Source organism: Danio aesculapii, chromosome 20 (genome assembly GCF_903798145.1).
Source record: "Danio aesculapii chromosome 20, fDanAes4.1, whole genome shotgun sequence".
Taxonomy (NCBI): Eukaryota; Metazoa; Chordata; class Actinopteri; order Cypriniformes; family Danionidae; genus Danio; species Danio aesculapii.
The window spans coordinates 13,462,979-13,490,285 of NC_079454.1; the positions used below are offsets into that span (position 1 = coordinate 13,462,979).

The window sequence follows — 27,307 nt, forward strand, 5'->3', positions numbered from 1 at the left end:
TCTTTCACGGGACCCCAGCGCTTCCTGGATCAGCACTCCCACTCCGCACTGGTACGTCAGTGATTGTAGTGATGATCTATCCAATTCCTCCAGCCAAGATGGAGAGCGGGTTTTACTGCCTGTACTTCATCGTACCCAAAAAAGCGGTGGGCCACGGCCAATCCTAGATTTGCGCGTTTTGAACCGCTGTCTTCACAAGCTGCCGTTCAAAATGCTTACGCAGAAGCGCATTCTCCGGTGCGTTTGTCCTCGGGATTGGTCTGCAGCAAGAGACCTGAAGGACACGCCAAGTCACACACCAAGTCACTGTTACTGTGCTGTGTCTCCGCGCCCTCAGCCCTTGGAACGACCCCTCGTTCCTACAGGTCGGAGTGCCTCTAGGACAGGCATCCAGACATGTTGTCGTTTCGACAGATGCTTCCAACATGGGCTGGGCGGCCTTGTGTTGTGGGCATGCAGCTGCGGGCCTGTGGAAGGGAACCCAGTTGCATTGGCATATCAATCGCCTAGAGCTGTTGGCAGTGTTCCTCGCTCTCCACCATTTTTTACTGGTGCTGGAGCGACAACACGTTCTGGTCAGGACGGACAGCACGGCAACGGTGGTGTATATCAACCACATGGGGGGTATACGTTCTCGCCGCATGTCTCAGCTCGCCCGCCGTCTGCTCCTCTGGAGTCATACGTGGCTGAAATCGCTGCACGCCATTCACATTCCAGGCGAGCTCAACCATGCAGCCGACGCGCTCTCATGGCAGCCTTTACATCCAGGAGAATGGAGACTCCACCCCGAGTCTGTTCAGCTGATATGGGCGCATTTCGGGGAAGGCCAGATCAATCTGTTTGCTTCCCCCGAGAACTCTCAATGCCAGTTGTTTTTTCCTGACCGAGGGCTCTCTCGGCACAGATGCACTGGCCCACAGCTGGCCTCGGGGCATGCGCAAATATGCGTTTCCCCCAGTGAGCATGCTCGCGCAGGTACTGTGCAAGGTCAGGGAGGACGAGGAGCAGGTTCTGCTAGTTGCGCCCCTCTGGCCCAACCTGACCTGGATGTCAGAACTCTCCCTCCTTGCAACGGCCCTCCCCTGGCAGATCACTTTAAGAGAGGACCTACTCTCTCAGGGACAGGGCACCATCTGGCACCCTCACTCAGATCTTTGGAACCTCCACATGTGGTTCTTAGATGCAAGGAAGACTTAGGTAACCTACGGACTGCGGTGGTTAATATCATCACTCATGCGACAAGGCGCGCATACGCCCTGAAGTGGAACCTATTTGCTGATTGGTGCGTCTCTCGCAGACAAGACCCCCGAACTTGCAACGAGGCGATGTTCATTCACAGAACGCAAGTTTTTGGAGGGCACATAAATCTGCAGAAGTGAGAGCAGATACGAAGGAGCAAAGCCAGAGGTTGCTTTGTAAGCAAACATCAGAGCTTTGAATTTGATGCGAGCAGCAACTGGCAGCCAGTGCAAATGGGTGAGTAGCGGAGTGACATGTGCTCTTTTGGGTTCATCAAAGACCACTCGTGCTGCTGTGTTCTAAAGCAGCTGAAGAGGTTTGATAAAATTAGCTGGAAGCCCGGCTTCACTTTTCATAATTAAGTCACAAAATGAGTTTTTTTCTCTCTTGCAGCCATAAATCTCAACTTCAACAGCACTTACGCACCTCAAATGTCAAATATGTTTGGACAGGGATGTGTAAAATTTTTAGTTATTTATTTTAATTTTAAATTGTTATTGAGTAACAAAATGAAATTTCTGACAAAAGCCTCTGTAAAAACCTTTGACCCCAATAAGTTCAAAAAACAAACTAATTTTGAACTTATTGGGGTTCAAATCTTCATTTCATTTTAGTTCAAATCAAAGTTCAAATCTTCATTTGCTGTTCAGATTTTTATACTCAGTTAGTCTATAATAACAGCAAATTAATACTTTTATACAAATTACGGCATCATTTAATTAAATAATCCCTCATTTGCACATCTAAACATAACTCACACACACACACACACACACACTTTGATTTTTTTTTTGCAGTTAATAATCTATCATCTGATGAAGTTTGGGGATAACCATCAGTTAATCATTCTTAACAAGTCTAAGTCAACCATTGAAAAGCTCTTTTCTAGAGTTTATATTATTACTGCAAGCACTCAAAGACTTGATCCTGATGTGTAACTGGGGTGTGAACAACATTTACAACTCCAAATTATAAACAGGTCGGATATAGCAGACATATACCGCCATTGAGTGTTTGAGCATCCTATAGGTTACTGTAGGTGTTTTGCCGTGTGAGCGTTGGAAATTAGGGTGTTGTCTACTGAGTGATCTCAACCCTGCCCTCCCACACACACACCCAGCCTAAGCCACGCTGACACTCCCTGCGTCTCATTTCAGCATGACTCATAGCCCATCACTGTACAGGTGACATGCATGTGCTTGCAGAGGCTGCGGATACAGACCTGGGACTGTTTACCATACAAACTCCAAGGGAGTTTCCTGCAGGACTGGTTTTCTGTACTCTTGTACTTTTCTTATTCTTCATCCAAGAACACCATCAGACAAAATTATAACATACAGTACAAAAAAGACTTAACCCAAACAGGGTTATTATAGGTTATTGTAAATCCATATGTGAAATAATTGAAATGAAATAAACTGTAAAACTGAGTAAGTGAAGGTAAATGAATGTGAACTTACTCCAGGTTGTTGTTAATACAAAGGTTTTATAAGTGGAATGGTAAAATAACTCAAAGTAATATAAAATCTGATCAAAACTAAATAGATATATCTGTTTAAGACAACAAAAATTATAAAACTTTAAAAGTTTATTCCAAAATATCAATAGAAAATACAATATGATACCAGTGAAATAACACTAGTTAGAATGCAGACATTCTCAGAACATACACAATTTAATTTAATTTAATTTAATTTAATTTAATTTAATTTAATTTAATTTAATTTAATTTAATTTAATTTAATTTAATTTAATTTAATTTAATTTAGGTAACACTTTAGCATAATGGTCCATTAGTTAATGTATTTCCTAACTTTAACTAAGTTTGAATAATCTTGTAAAGCATTTATTAATCATAGTTTAACATTAAATAATGCATTACTACATCCAAAGTTGTGCTTGTTAACATTAGTTAATGGACCATGAGTTAACATGAACTAACACTATTTAACTTAAATAACATTAACTAACGTAACAAAGAGGAATAAATACAGTAATGAATGTATTACTAATAATTTGTTCATATTAGTAAATACATTAACTAATGTTAACTAATGAACCATTCATTTAAAGTGTTACCAGCTGTTTTAAAAATGTTGGGCCTTCCATAAATTATTTAAGTCACAAAATTGTTTTTGTTTTCTCTCAGTTATAAATCTCCACTTCAACATCACTTATACACACCAGACTTCACAATTTTTTAGACAGGGATTTGTTATACGCTTAAAATGAAGTTTAGTTTAGTCTCTAAACTAACCTGGTAGTTAATCTAATTTTATTTTAATTAATTATTTTTAATTAAATAATTTCATCCTTCTATCCAGCTATCGATCAATCAATCGATTCATTCATTTATTCATTTTTAATCTCCAAACTGCTCCGAACAGAATTAATGGATGATCGTGTTTTATTTTAATTTAATTTCCACTGCTGACTGCTCAAAAACATAACCAACAAATCAATTGAAACTTAAGCCTAATTAAGCCTAATTCTTTTCTGTTTTCCCCTGAATTTTTCTGATATATATATTCCTCTGCCCTGCAGTGAACGCCTTGGAATTTCTCTTTTTGTTTTCTCCCTTTCTCTTTCAGTCTCTTTGTTTAGAAGTGCTTTCTGAATAGCAGATTTATGACGATTCAGACATTGCAGGCTTCATCTAAATGGAGGTCACATTCGGGATCTATTCTAAATGTGGGCACATTTTTAGAGCCTTTATAAAAGGCCTCTGTAACACCCTCAAAAAACATTAACCAGTATGTTTTAATTGTAATCTGAGGGTTTTAAACATCTCCAAAAAAAAAACCAAGATGTTTAATGTGTATAAGGTGATTATTTAAAGCAAGATGATGCTGGTGAATAGAATCAATAAACTACTTCTTTACTACTTATAAGTTTCTTGTGAACTAGTTATTGCCATATTTCTCTAGTTGATTGATTACTTTAGGAATAGTAAAAAGTAAAGTTTAATTTATGTTTAATCATAAAAAAATGCTGTAATATTTAATAAAATTTGCATACATTTCTAGCACAAAAAACACTGGATGAAGTCAGGTCCAAAATACTTTACATTTTTTAATATTGGAGTCAAAGGGTTTAAAAGAAGGGATTTTGGGAAAACTTTTGTTTTTATCACTCCATAATTCGACGCAAACAGACAAAAATTAAAGTCATTTTCACAAATTGTTGTTCTTTCCTCAGGCTATCTACCTTATGAACAGTTAATTATTCCCCTACTGTGCAATAAATGTGCGCAATACTTTCTCATACGCACTTGTACACAGCACCTTATATCAATATACAATGCAATACCTCCTCCATTCATATTTGTACACAGCACCTTATAACCTGTATATTTATAACAAATCTGTACACACAATTCAACATACAGATTTTTTGACTAACTGCATCTCTGTTTAATGTTTTTTTTTATATTTATTTATCTTGTGTTGGTCACTTTATGTACACTTGAAGCTTCTGCAGCCAAAACAAATTCCTTGTGTGTGTGAAGCACATTTGGCAATAAAACTGATTCTGATTCAGAATAAAATTGTATATATAGTCACACAGGCAAATTATATTTGCACAAATTGCTGTGTAAAAACATTTAGAACATATGCAGATACAAATAAAAATGTGATTTTTTTTATGTCTCAGTGCTGGAAAAAAATCTAATTGTGAGACAACAACCTTTATATACTTACGCACGACTTAATGCAATTGAAATCTAAAGAAACAAACTGTGACAAAAGAAACACTTAAAAGTGTTCTTTAAATGTTTTTTTTTTATTAGACTGACTATATAGAAAGACAAACAGGCCAAAATCTCGAAATCTCTGAAATTGTTTTTTTTGTTCTCAATGTCTCACCAACACAACATTCACACACATACTTTATTTCAAACATGTAGAAAAATACAATGATAATAAATACACTAAATAATAATAATGCACAATACTAAACAATTTTAGCTTATAGATGTTAAAAAAAAGAAATAGTAGGAAGCAACTTATTTGCTCATTAAATCGTATCCCTTCCATGTTCTACATTATTAATAACTAACAATCCATAATAACAAGTTATAATCCATAACAATAATAATCATATTAACTCTATGATTCTGTCATATCTAGACTTTGTTCCGCAGTTTCACTCCACACAAATTCATTCATTAATTTTCCTTCGGCTTAGTCCCTTATTTATCAGGGGTAGCCACAGTGGAATGAACCGCTAACTACTCAAGCAAATATTTTACGCAGCTGATGCCTTTCCAGCCAGAACCCAGTACTGGGAAAGACCCATACACACTCTCATTCACACATATACACTACAGCCAATTTAGTTTATCCAATTCACCTATACCGCATGTCTTTCGGCTGTGGGGAAAACCGGAGCTCCTGGAGGAAACCCACACAAACACAGGAAGAACATGCAAACTTTACACAGAAATGCCAACTGGCCCACCTGGGACTATATCCAGCGATCTCCTTGCTGTGAGGTGACTGTGCTACCCACTGAGCCACTGTGTGAAAAGAAAAGAAATACAAAGAAATACAAAATCTTCTTAATGTTTTACAGGCATACGAATATTTAAGTTACATCATTCTCCATTGATAAAATAATTTTATTTTATTTTTATACATTTATTTTTATTTAGCTTATGTCCATAGCATAATTTTTTTCAGAACTTTTTATAAAATGAATTTAGTTCTATTTGCATTTAATGATAATACATTTCTATTAATCTACCATTTCAATTTGATAGTTTCTAAAGTAATAGTCTTTAATTACTTTTCTAATTCCCCCCCCCCCCCCCCGCCCTTTTTTTATTTGTAGATTAAAAAAGTTTAAATCTATAAATAAAATGAACTTTACTTTTGTCCCTCTATATTAAGAAAAAGTAAAAAGTGAACAGCTTATTAAAAGTGGGTGGCAGTGATTAAGTGAAAGAGACATCGATTTCCCTCCAAGTCGTCTTGCCCAATATTTGTTTTGTTTCCCCAACCTTTTCCTACACCTCCTTTACTTCACCATCTCCAAAAAAAACCTCTCCTTTCCACCGAAGTGCCTGTTGCGTCAAAGAGCACATCAGGACATGTTTGCAAGCATTAATGAAGCCAAAATATATGTACCGTAAATTGGGATGCAAAAAAATTTTTTTTCAAAAATAATTTGATGTAACATCACACGTCTATTCCTAGTAACACACAACAGATGACTATTTGCTGATTGCTTGTTTCATCGGGCAAACCCTGAGGCACGTTTCGGTTAAGCCAATTTAAGTATGAGCAACTTTTATTGCACATGTTAAGGTGTGAACTACTGAGGAATCATTAGTATAGGTGTGATTGAAGAACAGCCCAAAGAGTTCAGATCTTTAATGAAAGAAATCCAAAAACAGCTTAATATCACACACTGTAAAAAAAAAAAAAGCTAATAGTTGACTTTACTTTTAACAAGTGCGTAAAGCCATTGATTTAAAAGTGATAAGTTGACTTTCTTAGTGAGTAAACTTGTTGTCTTGTTTAATTAGTTGGCTATTAGTTGGCTTTTTTGGAAATAAACCCATTACTTTTAAAGCAATTAGTTGACTTTTGAAGTGACTTGCCTTTCGCAAGCCTGTAGCTTTTAAAGTGATTAGTTGACTTTTTTGTAAGCTCATAGCTTTTAAATTGATTAGCTGACTTTTTTGAAAGCCTATAACTTTTACAGCAATTAGCTGACTTTTTTGGTAAGCCTGTAGCTTTTACAGCGATTAGTTGATTTTAATGAGTATGCCAACTGCTTTTAAAATGATTTGTTGACTTTTAAAGTGATTAGTTATCTTTTAAAAATGTGGGTTAACCCATTGCTTTTAAAATAATTAGTAGACTATTAAAGTGACTTGTTGTCTTTTTCGTAAGCCTGTAGGTTTTAAAGTGACAAGTTGACTTTTTTTGTAAGCCTGTAGCTTTTAAAACAATTAGTTGGATTTTTTGCGGGTACACCCATTGCTTTTTAATTTTATCTGTTCACTTTTAAAGTGACTAGTTGACTTTTTAAAAGCCTGCAGCTTTTACAGCAGTTAGCTAACTTTTTTGTGAGTCTGTAGCTTTTAAAGCGATTAGTTGACTTTTAGTGAGTACGCCAAATGCTTTTAAAACAATTTGTTGACTTTTAAAGTGATTAGTTACCTGTTAAAAATGTGAGTGCATCCATTGCTTTTAAAATGATTAGTTGACTTTTAAAGTGACTAGTTGACTTTTTTTAAAAACCTGTAGCTTTTACAGCAATTAGCTGACTTTTTTGAGAGCCTGTAGCTTTTAAAAGGATTGGTTGACTTTTAGTGAGTACGCCAAATGCTTTTAAAACAATTTGTTGACTTTTAAAGTGATTAGTTACCTTTTAAAAATGTGGGTTAACCCACTACTTGTAAAATGATTAGTTGACATTTAAAGTGACTTGTTGCCTTTTTCATAAGGCTGTAGCTTTTAAACCAACTAGTTGACATTTTTGAAAGCCTGTAGCTTTTACAGCAATTAGCTGACTTTTTTTAAGCCCATAGCATTTAAAGCGATTAGTTAACTTTTAGTGAGTACGCCAACTGCTTTTAAAACAATTTGTTGACTTTTAAAGTGATTAATTACCTTTTAAAAATATGAGTAAACCTATTGTTTTTAAAATGATTAGTAGACTTTTAAAGTGACTTGTTGCCTTTTGTAAGCCTGTAGCTTTTGAAGCGATTAGCTGACTTTTTTGCGAGTACACCCATTGCTTTTAAAATTATTTGTTGACTTTTAAAGCGACTAGCTGACTTTTAGCTTTTAGCTTGTAGCTTTTAGTGAGTATGCCAATTGCTTTTAAAATGATTAGACTTTTAAAGCGACTTCTTGTCTTTTTTGAAAGCCTGTAGCTTTTAAAATTAGTTGACTTGTTTTTGTAAGTACACCCATTGCTTTTACATTTTTAGTTGACTTTTAAAGCGACTTGTTGACTTTTTTTTTGTTTTTTGACTTGTTTTACAGCAATTAGCTGAGTTTTTTTGTGAGTACACCCATTGCTTTTAAAATTATTAGCTGCCTTTTAAACATGTGAGTAAACCCATTGCTTTTAAATTGATTAGTTAACTTTTAAAATGATTAGTTGCCTTTTAAAAATGTGAGTAAACATACCACTTTTAAAGCAATTAGTTGGCTTTAAAAAAATCCAATGCCTTAAAAATTAAGTAAATTAACTAACTGCATGATTATAAGAATAACAGTTAAAAGTTTTAAATAGGTTCAAACACTTTTTTAAAGTAATTAATCACTTTTTATAGAGCATACTTGTATGCAAAATGAGCGCTCAAAGACTTTTTGTTTGATTTAAAATTTTTATAATGCAGTGTTAAGTACTTTTATATAAGAAAAATGTTGGTGTTAAAAAGTTTGTGTGTGATAATACAATGTCACTGTTATTGAATAAGCTTATTTACAATGTGACATTAGTTATACTATATGTTTTTAAATTAACGTTGTACTATTAACAAAAATACAGTAAACAAAACATTTTGATTGATGTTTTATTTTCCCCCAAAATATTGTAAAATCACCGTTACAATAACAAATATAATAACAATTATTTAATGGCTTTAATGTAATAACTAATTTGAGAAATTGTTTTAACTCCTCCTTAACTGGTACATTTCTTTCTCTATTATTGCCTTATTCTACATTAAGTTTTTTTTTTTTTTTATCAGTATATCAGTGTATCTACATCCATATTTTATTATTATTCTGCATTCTAAAAAAAATAGCCTTTTGAAAATTATTTGTAGAAAAATAATAGAGTAAATAACTTTCTATTTGCTATTCTAAATGGTATTTATTAAACCTTGGAGACATAATTTGTCTAATAATTTGTTACAAATTATTCGGGTTCAGGTTGGGTCTTCTGGATATATGCTATTATATATAGCACCACCCGGTCATGATACATAAAATGTAATTGTCGAAATTATACTTTCCCAACCCCTTTCCCTTTTCTGTACTCTCTCTCTCTCTCTCTCTCTCTCTCTCTCTCTCTCTCTCTCTCTCTCTCTCTCTCTCTCTCTCTCTCTCTCTTATACACACAAAACACACAGACACTTTTTAGACACACTCTCACACACACCCATTTGTGACGCTCGGTCCTCCTTTTTAACCCGCAAGGTGAGGGTGTGGGAGAAACAATGAATAAGGAGTTTGTCTAAAGCACTCGGGATCGATCTCATCCGCATTATCGCTAGTCACTCAGCTTTGGGACGCACGGCTGTTTCAGCGGATTTATTTACCGAGAGTTATCCACCGGCGGCCGGTGACAGAAGCACAGCTCAGGTGTTCAGGAAATACAGTGTTCATCCGGCCATGGCCCGGCGAATTTCGCCTGCTGTCGCGTTCCTGCTTTGTTTTGGATTGTCGGTAAGTTTGTCGTGTTTTAACATCTCTCCATAGTCGACATACCTAGGTTACTCCATGTTAGTCGTTCTGCACTTCGAAAGTGTCTGTTTTTAAATAAACGAAATCGTCGGAATGGCTCTCATAAAACTGAAACTGTATTGTTTGTTTGTTTTAGCAGTCTAGTACTTTAAATGTGTTAACCTTACTTTTATATAGCCTCTGCTGACTAACGTTAAATTATATTTATGTGGGGAAAAGTCAGTTGAGTTTGTGACTGTCCTTAACCCATGAAATGCCGAGCAGGAATAACTCCAGTTGTCCAATTGCTATGGCAACTATATGTAAAAAAAAATGGGATAGTAAAATGTTTTATTATGTCGTAATCACAACCTTTTGTTCATCTACTTAACCGGTCAATTTTTTGTCAGTTCATTTAGATGTTCGCTTCAGCTTCAACAATGGATAGGCCTATTACTGAAATTAATTTAGCAGTCGGTTTGTTTTCAGTTTTGTAAAGCTGCATTATTTATGTTCATAAAGTCAATGTGGAAAAGTGTTGAACAGCTTGAGAGGAATTTTCTTCATTGCTAAACCATAATAATAAATGTCCATTGCAACTAAATAAAATGACATTGATAAATTATATTGTAACTATGTGTTAACTGCTTTCTGTTTATGTTAACGTTAATTTGCATTAATATTAATTCACTTTTGAAAGATTGTTTGTTTCTTGTTTGTTTATATAGTAGTGTTCTTGACACAGTATATGAATCAACGTGTATGTTCATAAAGTCAGTATGGAAAAAAAATGATTGGGCTTGTATCTGAAATGCCTGAGGGGGAATCTCTTCAATTGTCCGCCCTTAAATGGAAAAGTCCCATAGCACTTAAATGTAAAAAAGGGTATTGCAAAGGGTTGGAATATGTCGTAATAACAACTTTTTGTTGTTTAGAACATTTACATTTCTGTCAAAGTAAATTTTAAGTTCAGCTTCAGTTAGATTATTATTTTTTTAATCCGTAATGTTTTGTTTATTTAACAGCATGTTTTTGTTTATACAGTATTTTTTTCAATATGTAAATCAACGACATTTATGTTAATAAAGTCACAGAGGACTTTGGCATAAAGAGAAGTCTCATTGACTTTATAATAAAGTTTATTCTAGTTTTCATCGAACATAATATTTTTAGAATATGTACTTAATCAGTGGTCAAATTCAATGCGTTTATTAAAGTGCAGCGAAGGTTGTCACTTTTTAATCTGAAAACTAAGGCAACAATTGATGTTTTTTGGTGGGCTGGCCTTTTTAATTCTAATTCTAAAATTGTAAATAAGTTTTCTAAAAATTGTGCATTGGTAATCATTGTTAATGGTCAGTAAATTAAATAAGAAAGCACCTGAAATGTCTGTAATTGAGATATTTAGATTCCAAAGCCACTTACAGTATTATTATTAGTGCTAAGCTTTTTAGAAACCTTTTTAACCTTTTTGTAAAGGCCATTTCTGAACAAGCGGTGTCTGTCACACAAACACTCACAGACAGACGGAAGTCGAGCTAGATCTGCGAGACTCTATAGCCTGTTCTATTCATTTTCAGGCGTGTTGAAATCCCCACCCTCTGGCACTGTAATGTCAACTATTTTATAAAAAATACTTTCTCGCATTCAAATGAAAACGAGTTTATCTCATCTGAACAACAGAATGTATTTAACAAGTTCTTATTCTGAGAATTATTTTACCTGAAGTAATGTAGACTGCCGAATCTCAGTCAAGAAATAGATCACTGCTTTTATCACCATATGCTATGTAGATATGAAAGAGCTCAACTGAATGCTTTGTTTTTTTATACTCTGCATATTATATTTCCCATAGCAATATAAGATTGTGTAAAATATCTTTTTTAGGTTAGAAATGTAATAATAATAATAAATATAATGATAATAATAATGATAATAATAATTAAAAAATAAATATTTAATATAAAATATTTCTATATCATAAAAATAAAAATTCATGAATAAATGATGATTAAGGCTGTTAGTATAAGTATTAAAACTTAACCTCTGTGTAATTACACAAAATATAATGCCTATAGCACGTAATATTAGTTAACACTTGTTATTAGACTGCTGTCTGGAATACTTGTTTCTGATTGGTCAATCGTGACCTTCCAAGGTATATTATTCCCAGATAACAACCACTGAAACTAACAACACGGGCTCATTTCTGAAATTATCTTGACCATTAGTGAATACATTCATATATATATTTATATGCTTATCTGTATTTGTTTGTTTCCCGCCATCTTGTGACTCAATAATATACAGGTTAGTGTAGACTGTATTCAGCTTTTATGTTTTTGTATAAGCTTTACGCTAACTTGAAGGAGTTAATAATCCTTACAGCTCAGATCAATGTTTTGTGTGGAATTGTGTTGTTTTGTGGCAAGATGCCGTGTAAAAAGTGCAATAATGAACATCTAGGCAGTTGTTTTTGCAGAATAAAACCCTTCAGTCTAATAGACCAACACTCCATTTCATGTTGGGCTGCTGTTAAACCTGTTGGACTTTATTCTGTGAGAACAACTGGCTAGATGTACATTATTCCTTACTTTTTTGTAACTATAATAAGATTTCACAGGAAAGCATCATAGAAATTACATCATAGGTTTGTGAAATTGTTTACTTTGTGTGTGTGTGTGTGTGTGTGTGTGTGTGTGTGTGTGTGTGTGTGTGTGTGTGTGTGTGTGTGTGCGTTTGTGTGCGCGTTTGTGTGCGTGTGTCTGCTTTATCTTGAATGTGTGTGGTCTAATTACAGTTATTGTGGTTTAAACGGAATGCATTTTCCTTTTGCCAAATATTTCATCATCTTATCTTTTTTAATTAGAAGTGATGTTATCACTTCTGCCCTGTTGCTGTGGTTCCAAATGTTTTCAGGTTTATTACCGTCAACTCATTTTACACATATACTTGGATTAATTCAGTCTGAATACAGAGAAGACACTACTATTAGATGTTACTATAGTATATCTCAATATTTCTCAGATAACATTTAGTAAATTATAAGTAAACTATATTGGTTTTGCTGAGTGTGTTTTTAGGCTGGTACCTTGGCTGCTTTAGGCCTGTCGTGAATAAATATAACATTAAAACCACCCAGTTTGATTCATAGAGTAATTCATTCAAATGATTATGACTCATTCAGCATGGCTGATTCTTTAAGAAATTTGGCATTCAAATGAGTTGAAAAGGATTTAATTGGCAAAGAAACAGTTCAGTGTTGCTCTGAGATAAGAAATTGTTCTGCTCTGGTTTGGTTTGGAAACATTTTTATTGGTGAAATGGGAAAAAAATGTTATTTATTACTTAGTTTGTGTTGTGTAAAGTCACTTAATTATTCATATCTTCTAAATACAAAAAACAAGGACTTTTATTTACATTTTTTGCATTTCTTACTTTAATTATAGGGTCATTCCAAGTGTATTTTAAGCCTTCCTCACACAGTTAAAGTTTTTAGATTCTCAACACCTCAAGATTTTTCTCCAGATTATCGACCTACATATTACAAAAAAAAAAAAAAACAGTCTCCATATCATCATAGACAATAAATACTGCACATTTCGACAGAATGATCTTGGTCTCAAACAATGCATTCATGCAAAAGTGCAACCACAGAGTTTCGATCATTTATAAATGACTCACTCATCATGAATCATTCACAGATCATACTTATCCGAATGATTATACCAGTCAGGGCATTGAATGCAAAAAAAAAATCTGTCTCTCTTGTTCTGCTCTATGTCAGAAAACAAACTAAGTTGCCTGAACAAGTGTGTCTTGACATGCATTTCTGTCATTTCAGCATGTCTTTGAGGCTGAAGCCAGATCGCAGCACTCTGTGGCCCTCCGCAGGCAGAAGAGAGAATGGATCGTCCCTCCACAAATCCTAGAGGAGAATGTAGATTACACCAAGAAAGAGTTCATTGCAAAAGTGAGTCGAGCCTCTGTATCAAACACACTAACATCAGCATTAAATGTATAATCAATGTACAAGTAACTTTTAATTAGTTTATATTAGACAATATTAACTAATAATATAAATGCTTATTATTATTATTATTATTATTATTATTATTATTAAAATACATTGGTCATAGATAAACATCAAAATAATAAATATGTAATATAGTTTTATTTTATTTCCACTTGTTTCTGATAAAAAAGTCTATGCTAGAATGATTTATCATGATTTACAGAGGACATGAACTAAAATGTCATTCATTTTACAAATGTACAGAAACATAAAATTAAATAGTTTCGTATGAGCACACTAAATATTTTTAATGAGTTATTGTACATATTTCAATAAGTACAGGTTAGAATAATATTTTTATTTAATTACTTTATAATAATAATTTGTATATTACGCGTTGCTAAATGATAATGGAACACTATTCAACCCATATTTGACCTTTTATTGAAAGAAGTTAAATGAGACTACTTCATGCTTTCAGCGTGTATAAACATATTTTCAAAATGTATGAAAAATATCTGACTTTTTACTGATAGTGTTTACTTGACCACATTATATTTAAAAATGTAAAAAAAAGAAAAAAGAACATTAATTATATAGATCAGTGATGCCTAAACTAGGGCCCACGGGCCAAAGTTGGTTCTTTGTATCCTTTGATTTGGCCTGCCAGAGGATAAATGATTGGGAAAGGTTGGGGAATGCCTTTACAGGGATTCTCATTTCTATTTTAATGTAACTTTTTGTTTGTTTGTTTTATCATTGAGCTACAAAAAAGCAATAAGTAATAAGTTTGTTAAATTAATATACATTTAAAAAATTTTTTTAATGCATTAGTGAATACGGTTAAAGTTATTATTATTTTTTTTTAACTTATGAAATAAAAGAGGAAATTACCCATGGCCACTTTAAAGTAATGCAGTTTGCTATATTTACTTTCAATCCACAGCTCTCAATTGAGCTTGAATTTTGGTCCTTCATAAGAAAAAGTTTTGGCACCCCTGATTTAGATTATTTAATATTAATAATGAAAAAATAATTATAAATCATTCATCAATCTTAGTTCAGGTTCATTTAACATTAACGAACACATTTTTGTTAATAAAATTTGAGCTAATGTGAACTAACAACAAATACTGTAGTTGTATTTCCATTAATCAATGTTATTTGAGATTAATAAAGACTTTAGCATATTTTTGCTCATTGTTAATCCTTTAACAATATTAATTAACGGAGGCTTACAAAGAATAGATTTTTCACCAGAGAGTAAAATAAATAAATAAAAAATAATTCAAGTATTTTTTACCAGAGATTTACAATTTTAGCAGCTGATATAAAGTGATGTCTTCATTGTCATGTGATGGAATATGCAAACGATAATGAAGTACATCCCAGAAATTAGAAATGACATATAAAACAACATATGTGAGAAATAAATTCAGTATTACAACAACATTCACAAATTAATGCAGCAAAATCTCAAGAATTGATATTCGTAGTGCTTTTTTCCATGTGTCAAGTGTGTATTATGCTCATTTTATGCGTTTCGAATTGATGTAGATTCGCTCAGATAAGGAAGACACTCAAATGAAAAATCTGAAGTACTCACTGAGAGGCGTCGGTGCAGATCAGGAGCCGTTCAATTTGTTTGTGGTGAATCCTGAAACTGGATATGTAAGAATAACTGGGATCCTTGACAGAGAGTCCATATCACAGTACAATGTAAGTAATTGATGATGATGATGATGATGAATGTGGTTTTAACACCTATGCTTATTGACAAGGGTTATTAAATTTTAATTCATTTCTTTACCTCCACAGCTTTCAGGCATCGCTTTGTTCAAAGATAACTCAATTGCAGAGAATGACATTGGGCTGAGAATTAAAGTGAAAGACCAGAATGACAATGCACCTGTTTTTGGTCTGATGAATCCCGGGGCTGTGGATGAGCTCAGTGCTGTCGGTATGTGATCTGCAGGTGTTACAACTCCTAAAACAAGAAAAGAATCTGAAACTTCTGTAATAAACACAACATGCTAAATTATGCTAGAAAACTGCTAGCAGCATCCTAATACAATTTTGCAGCAGAAAGTAGTAAATCATCATTTTAATAGTAGTAAAACATCTTAACAAAAGGCTAAATCATGTTTGCAATCAATGCTACAACAAGTAAAATGCAATAATATGCAAAACATGCAATAATATGTTAGCAAACATGCTAATTTATGCCAGCAACGTGTTTTGTCAATTTGTTAAATCATGTTAATAACATGTTATCTGATAACATGCTAAATGATGCTAGCAACCAATGCAGAATATTAGCAGTGTGTTAAATCATGTCAATCATAGTGCTAAATAATGCTAGAGACAGGATAACGACATGCAAAAATACAATAAAACATGTTAGCAATGAGTCAAACCATGTTAGCAACATTCTAAATCAACTTTAATCCTCCACTTGATCATTCGAATACAAAGATAAAGGGATTATTATGATTGTGACAATAATAAACAAAAAATATGTAAGCAAACATGCTAGTTCAAGCTAGCAGTCTTTGTTAACAGTTTGTTAAATCAGGTTAATAATTGATAACATGCTAAATGATGCTTGCAACCAATGCAAATGTTAGCAGTGTGTTAAATCATGTCAATCATAGTGCTAAATCATGCTAAATGTTAGCAACAGTATAAATCAAGTTAGCCACCAACTTTAATCCTCCACTTGATCATTCAAATATGAAGATAAAAGGATTATTATAATGGTGACGATAATAAACAAACATGCTAATTCATGCTAACAATCTTTTTTTACAGTTTGTTAAATCTGGTTAATTATTGATAACATGCTAAATGATGCTAGCAGCCAATTCAAAATGTTAGCAGTGTGTTAAATCATGTCAATAATAGTGCTAAATAATGTTAGAAACATGCTAACGACATGTGAAATCATGCAAAAAAAAAAAAAAACGCAATCAAACACGCTAACAATGAGTTAAACCATGCTTGCAAAATGCTAAATCATCCTCTACTTCAGTGTTTTTCAACCACATTCCTGGAGGACCATCAGCTCTGCACATTTTCCATGTCTCTTTAAGCAAACACACCTGATTCAGATCATCAGATCATTAGCAGAGACTGAAAGACCTGTAATGGTTGTGACAGGCAAAGGAGACATCCAAAACATGCAGTGTTGGTGGTCCTCCAGGAACGTGGTTGAGAAACCCTGCTCTACTTGATCATTCGAATATGAAGTTAATATGAGTATTATGATGGTGACGATAGTAAACAAACGATTAAGTTAATACATTTTTAAAACGTATTAATTAATACCAATTCAAGCTCTTTTAAATTAAAGTAATTTTATCTTTGTTTACTGTTTGTTTACGCAGGCACAGAAGTGATGATGTTGAATTGCTTTGATGCTGATGAGCCAGGAAACCCAAACTCTCAGATCAAGTATGAGATTGTTGACCAGCAGCCAGCAGGGCAGTCAATGTTCAGGGTGGAAAACGACGGGAGAGTGGTTGTTGCTAATCCTAATCTGGATAGAGAGGTGAGACAGTTACTGTATGTATGTCTGAAATCCAACACAACAGACTCCATGTTTGCGCTGATGATTCTTTAACAACAGCAATTACGAGTTTCTTTTGTGTCAGTACCAGATGTTCTAGCCGACGTAGGCTGTTATTGTTTCAGTTTTAAGTGGGTGATGCTGGAACATATAAAGGCACGATGCCTTTGTTGAACACAATAAGCAGTATTTACCACTTTCCACTCGTGTATTTACACTCCATTTATTTTCAGTCTATTGATCAATACGTCCTGCTGGTCAAAGCATCTGACCTGAATGGAGCCCCAGGTGGCAATGCCGCCACAGGGACGGTCACCATCAAGATCAATGATGTCAATGATAACGTGCCTACATTGGGAGGGCCAGTAAGAAAATATCTATACTAGGTTTACATGCACAGTACTTCATGTTGCTTCAGTGGATATGTGGTAACAGTAATGTTTTTTTTCTCCTCAGTATGAGGCCAGTATTGAGGAGAATACAGAGAAAGTGGAGGTGATGAGGCTCAAAGTTAGTGACCTGGACCTTAAGGGTACGGACAACTGGGAAGGTGATTGTTATATTGCGTCAGGCAATGAGGCTGGATACTTCAGCATTCACATGGACCCAAAGACTAATGAGGCGGTCCTGATGTTGGACAAGGTGTGTGATGGTTTTTTGTGCTTTTTTCTTTCTTGATATTTCCTAGCATGGTTGTAAGTTGGATTGGCATGACACAAAAATGTCAGTAGTTTTACCAGTGTTGGTTGGATTTCAAAAATATTGATGCATTTTTTGACATCTCATGAATTAAACGTGTCCTTAATAAATACGTACACAAATTTCAGAACACAATTAGTTCTTCACAGCAAATTAGGCCTTAATCATAAAAATACCGACTTTAACCTGTTTTCTGGTTGTATGGTGATAAAGCTTAACATTTAAACAAGGCAAGTGTTAGGACAACAGTAGTTTATTCTGTAGCCAATCAAAAAATAATTATATATTATATAAAAATATTATAATGATTAAAAATATAAATGTAACCCACCGGTCCTACTGCACCCAACCCAGTCTGAGCTGGGATCAAACTGGTGATTCATTGTATGGGAGTCAGTTGCTCTGACAAGGAGTTTAAAGACCATGGCCTTTAGCGTCTGTCGCTAGAGCACCTTTAGAGGTCAGAGGAGTGAGGTTTACCTGCATAGCACTTTGCTAGCTGGCCTCTGTTACACTCTTACACACAGGGCCTAAGTGTGTATTTTTCGCGAACGGGTTGCCGCTGCAACCGGGGCTGGGCCGAGGATTGCAATGCCAGCTCACCATCGTGATGTCTATCGGCCATCGGCGATAGACGATGACATCGTCTATCGATCTAACCCTAGGATGGACAGCATATAAACATAGACGTATATAAACATTTGGTCCGAAAGTTTTTTTCTGAAGTATTTTATCAGCTGAACAATCAATATATTGTTAAATGGATTGTACTTCAGTTTCTCAAAACCTCATTCTTACTCACTATTCTTCGGCTTAGTCCCAAATTTATCAGGGGTTACCACAGTGGAATGAACCACCAATTACTCTGATCTACTCTCATTCTCATACTTGTCCAAAACAAGATAACACACGCAAAACAAAACAATCCTGACGCATAGTTCTATAGCATTTAAAGTCCTTAACCGTTTTTATCTGCAGGCGGTTGATTATGAAGATGTCAAAGACCTGAACCTTGGCATCGGTGTAGCCAACAAAGCCCCGTTTCACCCATCTGTGAGTGGAGGATCACAAGGAGCAACTATCAGCTTTGGGGGAAGTGGTGGTGCTGCAGGAAGCGGAGCTGGTGGTGGAGCTGGAGCCGGAGCCGGAGCTGGTGGCAGTGGCAGTGGAGGTGGTACAGGTGCCAGTTCATGGTCATCGTCAGGCGTCCCGCTCTATGATGTAAAAATAAAAGTGAAAAACCAGCCAGAAGGACCCAAGTTCTTTCCTGGAACAAAAGCCATCCCCATCTCAGAAGGCAAGGCTTTTGATAGCACTGAGGTCATTGCTCGATACCCTGCCATTGATACAGACACGGGAAAGGAAGCAACCAACGTCAAGTATGTTTTGCATAGAACCAGCACTGAGAGAATGAGAAATGAGCCTGAACTAACTATGTTCCCTTTTCCAATAGGTATATTAAATCATCTGACCCTGATAACTGGCTGACCATCGACGAAAAGACTGGGGCCATTAGAATGAACAAGGCTCCTGACCGAGAGTCCAAGTATCTTGTTAATGGCACTTATTATGCCAAGGTCCTCAGCATAACCCAAGGCAAGTTCCAGGGGAAAGGGAAAACATTTCAGTCTGTTATTATACAGGGATGCAGATTGTGTCATTTGTCTGCAGCAATAGTATTTATTTTCGATATGCAAGTTGTCGTTTACTGACAGAAGAATAGATAGAAATCAGAATTAAAATTTGACAAATCATATTTTTCAGTGCACTGCTTGTTTAATTTAATGATAATAGATAATGCAGATACATGACCTGTCCTGAAGATGGCACTATCTCATCATTAATCAACAAAGGTTACTGAAAACCAGGAACACATTTAGTAATCGGGAGCTATTGGTAATTTCAGCCGCAGGCTGAAAAAATGCAATCACAAATGCAATCTCAATAAAATATTTTCCACATTAAACAATGACGATATATATTTTGATATCAGTTGTTAATGCTTCCAGATTTAAAAGAGTACCCCAACAATGACTAAAGCCACAAATTAGAGGTTCCAATAAAAGGTGGCCGATAATTTTTGCGGCTGAAAATTCACAAACACACTACTAGATTTCCATTGTTGCACATTTCTGCTGTGTGATTGGCTCTTAGATCAATATAGAGTAAACAGGTCCAGAGCTTATTATTGTTATTAACATGAATTTTGCCACAGCCATATCACCCTGCAGCCCAAGACCGGCGACTCACTGAAGCTAAGCAGGGCTTAGCTTGGTCAGTACCTGGATGGGAGATCCTATTGGAAAACTAGGTTGCTGTTGGAAATGATGTTAGTAAGGCCAGCAGGGGGCGCTCAACCAGTGGTCTGTGTGAATCCTTATGCCCCAGTAAAAGTGAAGGGTACACTATACCGTCAGTGGGTTCCATCTTTCGGATGAGATGACAAACAGGTCCTGAGTCTTTGTGTTCATTTAAAATCCCATGGCACCTCTCGGCCCTTAACCATCATATCATCCCTATCCACTGAATTGGCTGTATCACTGTCTCTCCACTCCACCAATAGCTGGTGTGTGGTGAGCGCACTGGCGCCATTGTCTTGTGGCTGCCGTTGCATCAGCCAAGTGGATGCTGCACACTGGTGGTGGTGTGGAGAGACCTACCTCATGATTGTGAAGAGCTTTGGGTGTATGGCCATACACGATAAGTGGGCTAAATAATTACACATTACATTACATCAATTATCATGATTCTATATATCGTTTATCGGCCCAGCCCTACATAAAACCATGTTCCATGAGTCAAATGTATTGATATTTCTTTTATGCCAAAAACCATTAGAATATTAAGAAAAGATCATCTTCCATGAGTATATTTGGTAAATTGCCTACTGTAATTATATCATAACTTAATTTATTATTTAAGACACATTGCCCTTATGACTGGTTTTGTCTCTCTCAGGGTCACAATTCTGATAGGGTCACACTGCTAATAGAAGTCAAAAATATTAAATACATAAAGTACATGATAATACATGGTGTATGACGTAACTAGGCCATTATATCCTATTCCAATTTCTTAAATCATTTTAAAGTACAGGTAGTGAAAATCTGTAGGCTTTGTTATTCATATTGTAGTTGCCTGGTTGCAACCAGCAGATGTCCTCAGCGGGCCAAATTTCTAGCACATGTAAACAGTGAATCGAGCTGGAGTAGTTTATCTTTTTAAATGGCGAATTTAGGCTTTATAATGTAATAAAAACATCACAAAGTAATTTTACTCTGCAATTTGAGTTAAAATGGCTGGTTAAACGAGCAACAGTACTTTTTAGATTTATGCTGTATGACTACACTATGGATACAGAGTTTGTTACCTTTAGTAGTATTGCTTTCCTCCCATTTCCTCCTTTTATGGCAACTTTCAGAACTTGGTAGCTTCATTATAGCTCTGTTTATTTTCTACACAGTCTGTCAATCAATTCAGCAGTTCTACAGATGCGCAGTCAAGTAACATTTTGGAATAGTCCAATAGTGGTGTGTAGGAGGATGGCACTAATGATTTAAGCATTCTGATGCAATTTGAGATTTTTTTACATTTTCAATAATAAAGTTAAAAATATAAAAAATGATTTTTTGGGAGCCTTTAGGTAGCTTAGGGCCCAAAGAAATTGCACACTTTCCTAATGGTTAAGTCTACCCCTGCTGTGATGTTTTTGAACACATCCTACAAGTTATAATGTAACACTGCCAACTAATAATATTTCATTTGTGAATTCAGTTTAGGTTTTTGATTGTTTTTCGTTATATACACTTTTAAAACGCATTTATAATAATATACAAACATTATTTTAATTACATTTTTATATTCCTTTCTTGCTTATAGACTTGCCTTCAAAGACTGCAACAGGCACCATTGCCATTCAGGTGGAGGATTTTAATGACCACTGCCCCACTTTGATAAGCAACGTCCAGACACTTTGTACTGACAAGGACGCGGTCTTGGTTACTGCAAAAGATGAGGATGCACCACCCAATGGAGCTCCATTCGATTTCAATATTGTCTCAGAAGGAACTACAGGGAAATGGACAGTTGAGTATATGAATGGTATGTACAACTATTAAAGCTATGTGTGTGTGTGTGTGTGTGTGTATTTCTGTCACTTGGAGGCACTGACATGTTTAAAAACTTTGGCCCAATCCCTATTCTATTTTTTAACCCCTACCCCTTCCCATTGGCCCTTAAAAGTATAAAAGAACTAATAAAGAAATAAAGAACTAAAGAGTAGGCCAACCCTACCCCTTTAAGTGAATGCACAAAACCAGGGGTAGGGCCAAGGGGAAGGGCTAAGAGGTAGAATAGGGATTGGGCCTTTATGTACCTTGTCCAATTTATTGCAAGAAGTCCAAAATATGATGTACAACTGGGAGATCTGTCGATTAGGATGTCACTACTGCAGTGGTTGAAATCTTTTGTTCCTTTTCTTATTAGACACCACAGCCATCTTCAGGACCCATGAAAAGCTATGGCCGGGACCATATGAGCTGATGGTGGAAGTCAAGGATCAGCAGGGATTGAAATGTCCAGATCCTCAGAAACTGCAGGTGGATGTGTGCACATGTAAAAACCAGGGTGGATGTGACCGAACCGCAACAGGAGGTGCTAAGAAGGGGTCCAGGCTTGGACCTGCAGGAATTGGCCTGCTCTTCCTTGGACTTCTTGCACTGTTGCGTAAGTTACTATATTCACAAGTAGATCATGATTGATAGTTATTATGTTGCTAAAATAAATGACAACATTCTTCTCTGTTACAGTCATCCCTCTTCTGTTGCTGCTCTGTAAGTGTGGAGCTGCTGGGATGGCAGGAGCTTTCACAGACATGCCCTTTGACACTAAAGAGCATCTCATCTCTTACCATACTGAGGGCCAAGGAGAGGATAGGGTAAGAAATACAACATCCAGTTGACAAGTACAAAATATTGGTGATTTTCCACTGTTTACTTCCATTTGTACCCCACTTTTTACATGTACGTGTTTTTTGGCCTTGTACAAACCAAATATAAAGAAGTGAGGCTACCAGTTAAGTGAGACAAATCTTTTTTCTCATCTGAGCAGATTATAAAAACTCAAACAGACATTTCACAATAAGAGCAACGTCTACACCATGTCAGTTGATCAAAATACAGCTGCTTTTGCTGACTGTAGCAAAATCCAATCATGTAGCAAATCTATTGACGCAATCAGTATCTGATTTTGGTAAAGATTTGAATAAAAGTACCAGATACAGTATTGTAAAAAGTGGACACCCCTCAAAAGTGAGACAAACAAAGGCTGTATTCACACCAGCAAAGTCGGGACCAAACACAATGTTCATTATAAACCTGAAATTGTGTTTGGTCCAGACTTGTGAATACACCCTTTGTATGTCTCACTTTTGAGGGGTTCAGAAGACCTGCCACTGACAAACTCTTTGAGGGACAATTTGCATATCACATAAATAAAACTTGAATCCGAGGTAGCGCTGGGATTTGTTAGAGCACGGCTGACCTCAAGGCTGCACGACTCAAGGAACCTAAGAACTCCAAAAACATGTGTCAGATCGAAGTTGGATCATTTTAACAGCTTACCTTTACTGAACTTAACCGTACCGTAGTTTGTTTGTAAGCTATCTTAGACAACCTCTTCGACTGGGATTAGGTCTGTTTGTTGCCTACCAGATTATTATTACTGTATTCATATCTGCCCAAATTATCCACACCAATGGGGTAAACAAACTTGAGTTCAATTCAACTGAACCTAAAATGCCGTACCATGCAGTGGAAAATCGTCAAACATCTTCAAGTCCAAAATCTGATTCTGATGTTTTTTTTGTTTTTTTTTTCTAAATCTAAAAAGTAAATCCTTTTGTCTTTATCAGGATGTTCCAATAATGGGCCCAGCTGACAATGTTGATGGGATGATGGGTTTCATGTCAAAGGATTCTATGGCTGTGGGTGCCATGCGTTCTGCAGGACTAGGAGTAGGAGTAGGAGCAGGAGCAGGAGCTGCGGGCTTCCTGGAGTCCACTTCCACAATGGGTGGCCGGGGCTACAATGAAATGGAAATGGACTACATGAACTCCATCAGGAGAAGTGATGCCTATTTGAGTAGAGATATGGCTGGAGATTTTGACGGAATGGCCTTATCTGATGGATACCTGTGTGAATACTATTCACAGGTTAGTGTATAGCCACAGATAATGCAGGTTTATAGAAAGTCTTTCTATCTGGATTAGATATAAATTTTCTGCTCTACCTGTTTTACAGAAAAGTCGTGTACTGGACGGATTTGGCAAGGATGACCCTATGGTGTATGATTATGAAGGGAAGGGTTCTCCTGTTGGTTCAGTTGGCTGCTGCAGCATACTCGAAGATCAAAATGACCTAGAGTTTCTGAATGACCTTGGGCCAAAGTTCACTACTCTAGCTGAAATTTGTGGAGGTAAAAAGACTGAAATCCCAGCTCCTGCTCCTCTTCCTCCCCCTCCCAAACCTGTAGTGGACCGCACCGAGATGGTGTCCTCAACCGCCAACATCTTAAATACAGGAAATATTGCCACTAACAGAGTAAACACAGTAAACGTAGCTTCCAACATGGCCACAGCATCATCTACTCGTGTGGAGAACGTGCTTGTTACAGACAACCGCCCCACTATGATAACGAGTGTCCAGCCAGCTCCAACTCTTCTAATGCAACCACAGCCAATGTACTACATGGTCGAGCCGCAGCCCAGCACAGTACTGGTCGCCGAAAGACCTGCCATGACACAGGGCATGTATGTTTTGAACAGCACCCCAGTTGCTGAGGGCATGGTAGTCCAGGGCGGCAACATAGCAGCGAGTACCCTGACAAGAGGCGAGAGAATGGTGCTTGTGGACCATGGTGGACCTGCTCAGGCTCTCAACACTGGGATGCTGCACACTAGTAATCTGTCTGGATCACAATTGCTCCTGGTGGACGGAGGTGCCACGAGTGGTCAAGTCCTTCAGGGGACTCTTCAAAGAGGGGTTGCTGGATCTCAGGGCCTGATGTTTGTGGAAGGACAAGGGGGGCAGGTGATTCAGGGATCAATCAACAATGGTATTTCCACTCATGGCGGATCTCAAAATGTCTTTTATGTGGAGAATAAAGGGGGATCGAGTGTCGTCCAGGGGGGGCTTCAAATGGGCAAGGCATCCACCGCAGGATCCCTTATTGGTGATGTTGGCATTGGTGGGTCATCTGTCAAGATTACCCAAAATCCTTCATCGCATAAAGTCGTTGTCCAGGAGAGAAAGGTTGTGACAACACAAAGCGTCAAGTAACAATGCAACATGAGGTACATGAACAGCGGTACGTGGTACATGAACAGTTGTGAAAATGTCTGGGGTTTCGAAAGTTGCTAAATCAAGTCTTGAAACGCAGTTGAGCTCTTGTGTGCAAATTCGTAGAGTATCATGTTGTCAACATGTTGGGTCATGGAGAATATGCAAATGAATTCTTGAAAAACTGGTTTTAATGCCCTTGAGTTTACTTCTCTGTATGCGTAGTGCACTGTATGCATATTCTTCATTACTTTGTTTGGTTTTTTTTTTTGTTTTTTTTTTTGCATGTTTTGCTGGTTGTATGTTACTGTATGTATGCATTGAGTGTGTTTTATTCTGTAAAGGAGTGTTTTATGATAATATGCAGTTTAGGTAGCCCTGAGGCCATTCCAGTGTAGTATATGCAAATCTGTTTCAGTAGGAAACAGATACATGAGAATGTTTGTACACTGCCAGAAAAAAGTTGCCTTAAGTACAGTCACCTCAAAATAATGAAGAAAGGCAGACAGTTGTTGTCTCCAAAATACATACTATAAAAGACAACTCGTAAATCACTTTTCAGATTAAGCGAACTATAAAAGTATGTTTTGGGAAGTTGTGTTGTGCCTCATTGACTACCACAGGTATGCTTTGTATTTTTCAGTATTGCTTATTTCCTTTTAGACACCATTTGAAAACAAGAAATTATCAAATGTTTTTTTAGAACTCTGTTTGTTTGTGTAAATAAACCAAACCCACATTCTAAGCAATAATGCTTAAATGGATGAAATGAATGTTATCTATTTGTTTTTTTTGTTTGTTTTTTTTCGTGATTTAAAATAGAGTACTGGACTATTCGTTCAGCATTAGAGAAGAAAAAAAACTACAGTTGTGGTGCTGGGATTTTTCTATTAACAGCTCTGGTTTGGTACAACAAAAAAGCTTTTTGAAATTGTTATCTACATGGTGGGAAAGTATGGTACAGTGTACTGGTTTTCACAGTAACACTTTTTTCAGGGGTCAATAAAATATATTGTAAGGCAGCATAAGACTGTTTAGAACCTTTTTAAATGTTGATTTGATAAATGTTTCAGATGTTTGATGATGGAAACCACCTGCAAAAGACAATAAAAAGTAATTTAATGTCCTCTGTTGTAAAATGATCTGTCTGCAAATGTCAGGGACTTGTGGCTAAAACTGGAATCTGTGAAATGATTCAACTTAAGGATGCCAGTCATTCCTGTGGCAAATTACACAACTGCTCAGGTTCTGATTCAGATAGAGCAAGCAAACAGGAAAACCTACAGCCACTTAGATAATCAATTTAATTCATGTTGATTTCTATAGCGCTTTTACAATGTAGATCGTGTCAAAGCAGCTTAACATATAAGTTCTAGTAATTGAAAATGTAATACCAACCATAGTATCACATTTTTGTTCAAAATAAGCCTACTACATTTTAAAATACTCCAACTTGTGTGTTACTTCCTTGTATATTGGGAACTGCCATTTAAAAGAACTGTAACAAACCATATTATATCACACAGCTTCAAATGAGCTGCAAATTTTCAGAAGTACACACACAAAAAAAAGAGTATTACATTTAATGTATCTTATTGTAATGAGCGTAATTTATTATTGCTAAAACAGGTTGTTCATCATAAGATTATTCAACAGTGAGCACAACAATATAGGCTAAATTGTGGCTCATTTATCACTAGTTTGACATTTTTTATAAAATATACTATGAAGTAATTTACCTACAAGCCAATTTGCACATTTACATACTTGTATACAGCAGCTAGTTTTCTGCAACTCTCACATGGTCGTCCACTGAAGCTAAGCTGGGCTGCACCTGGTCAGTAGCTGGATGGGAGACCACATAGGAAAGCTGGGTTGCTGCTTGAAGTGGTGTTAGTGGGGCCAACAGGTGGCGCTCAGCTTGCAGTCTGTGTGGGTTCTAGCGCCCCTGTATATTTTGATGGGGACTCAGTGAGCACCGTCTTTCGTATAAGATGTTAAACCAAGGTCCTGACTCTGTGGGTGTTAAAAATCCCAG

General features: G+C 36.1%; 1 protein-coding gene across 1 annotated transcript; it reads left to right on the forward strand.

The window, feature by feature from the left end:
• The first annotated feature begins 9,368 nt into the window (after positions 1–9,368).
• On the forward strand, positions 9,369–26,395 carry dsg2.1 (desmoglein 2, tandem duplicate 1). Its single transcript, XM_056445658.1, has 14 exons — positions 9,369–9,653; positions 13,495–13,623; positions 15,223–15,384; positions 15,484–15,625; positions 17,052–17,215; positions 17,467–17,598; positions 17,690–17,875; positions 18,911–19,311; positions 19,386–19,528; positions 21,812–22,033; positions 22,418–22,657; positions 22,741–22,868; positions 23,844–24,143; positions 24,232–26,395. The coding sequence occupies exons 1-14, from the start codon at positions 9,600–9,602 to the stop codon at positions 25,267–25,269; spliced, it is 3,441 nt and encodes a 1,146-aa protein (XP_056301633.1). The 5' UTR covers positions 9,369–9,599; the 3' UTR covers positions 25,270–26,395.
• Positions 26,396–27,307: the final 912 nt, after the last annotated feature.

What these genes read in the sequence shown, in the direction of transcription:
- dsg2.1 (XM_056445658.1), top strand. Translation starts at nt 9,600, where the DNA reads ATGGCCCGGCGAATTTCGCCTGCTGTCGCGTTCCTGCTTTGTTTTGGA. An exon ending in TGCCTACATTGGGAGGGCCA is followed by an intron (nt 17,599 to 17,689) that starts GTAAGAAAATAT and finishes TTTTCTCCTCAG; the next exon opens with TATGAGGCCAGTATTGAGGA. An exon ending in TGGACTTCTTGCACTGTTGC is followed by an intron (nt 22,658 to 22,740) that starts GTAAGTTACTAT and finishes TCTCTGTTACAG; the next exon opens with TCATCCCTCTTCTGTTGCTG.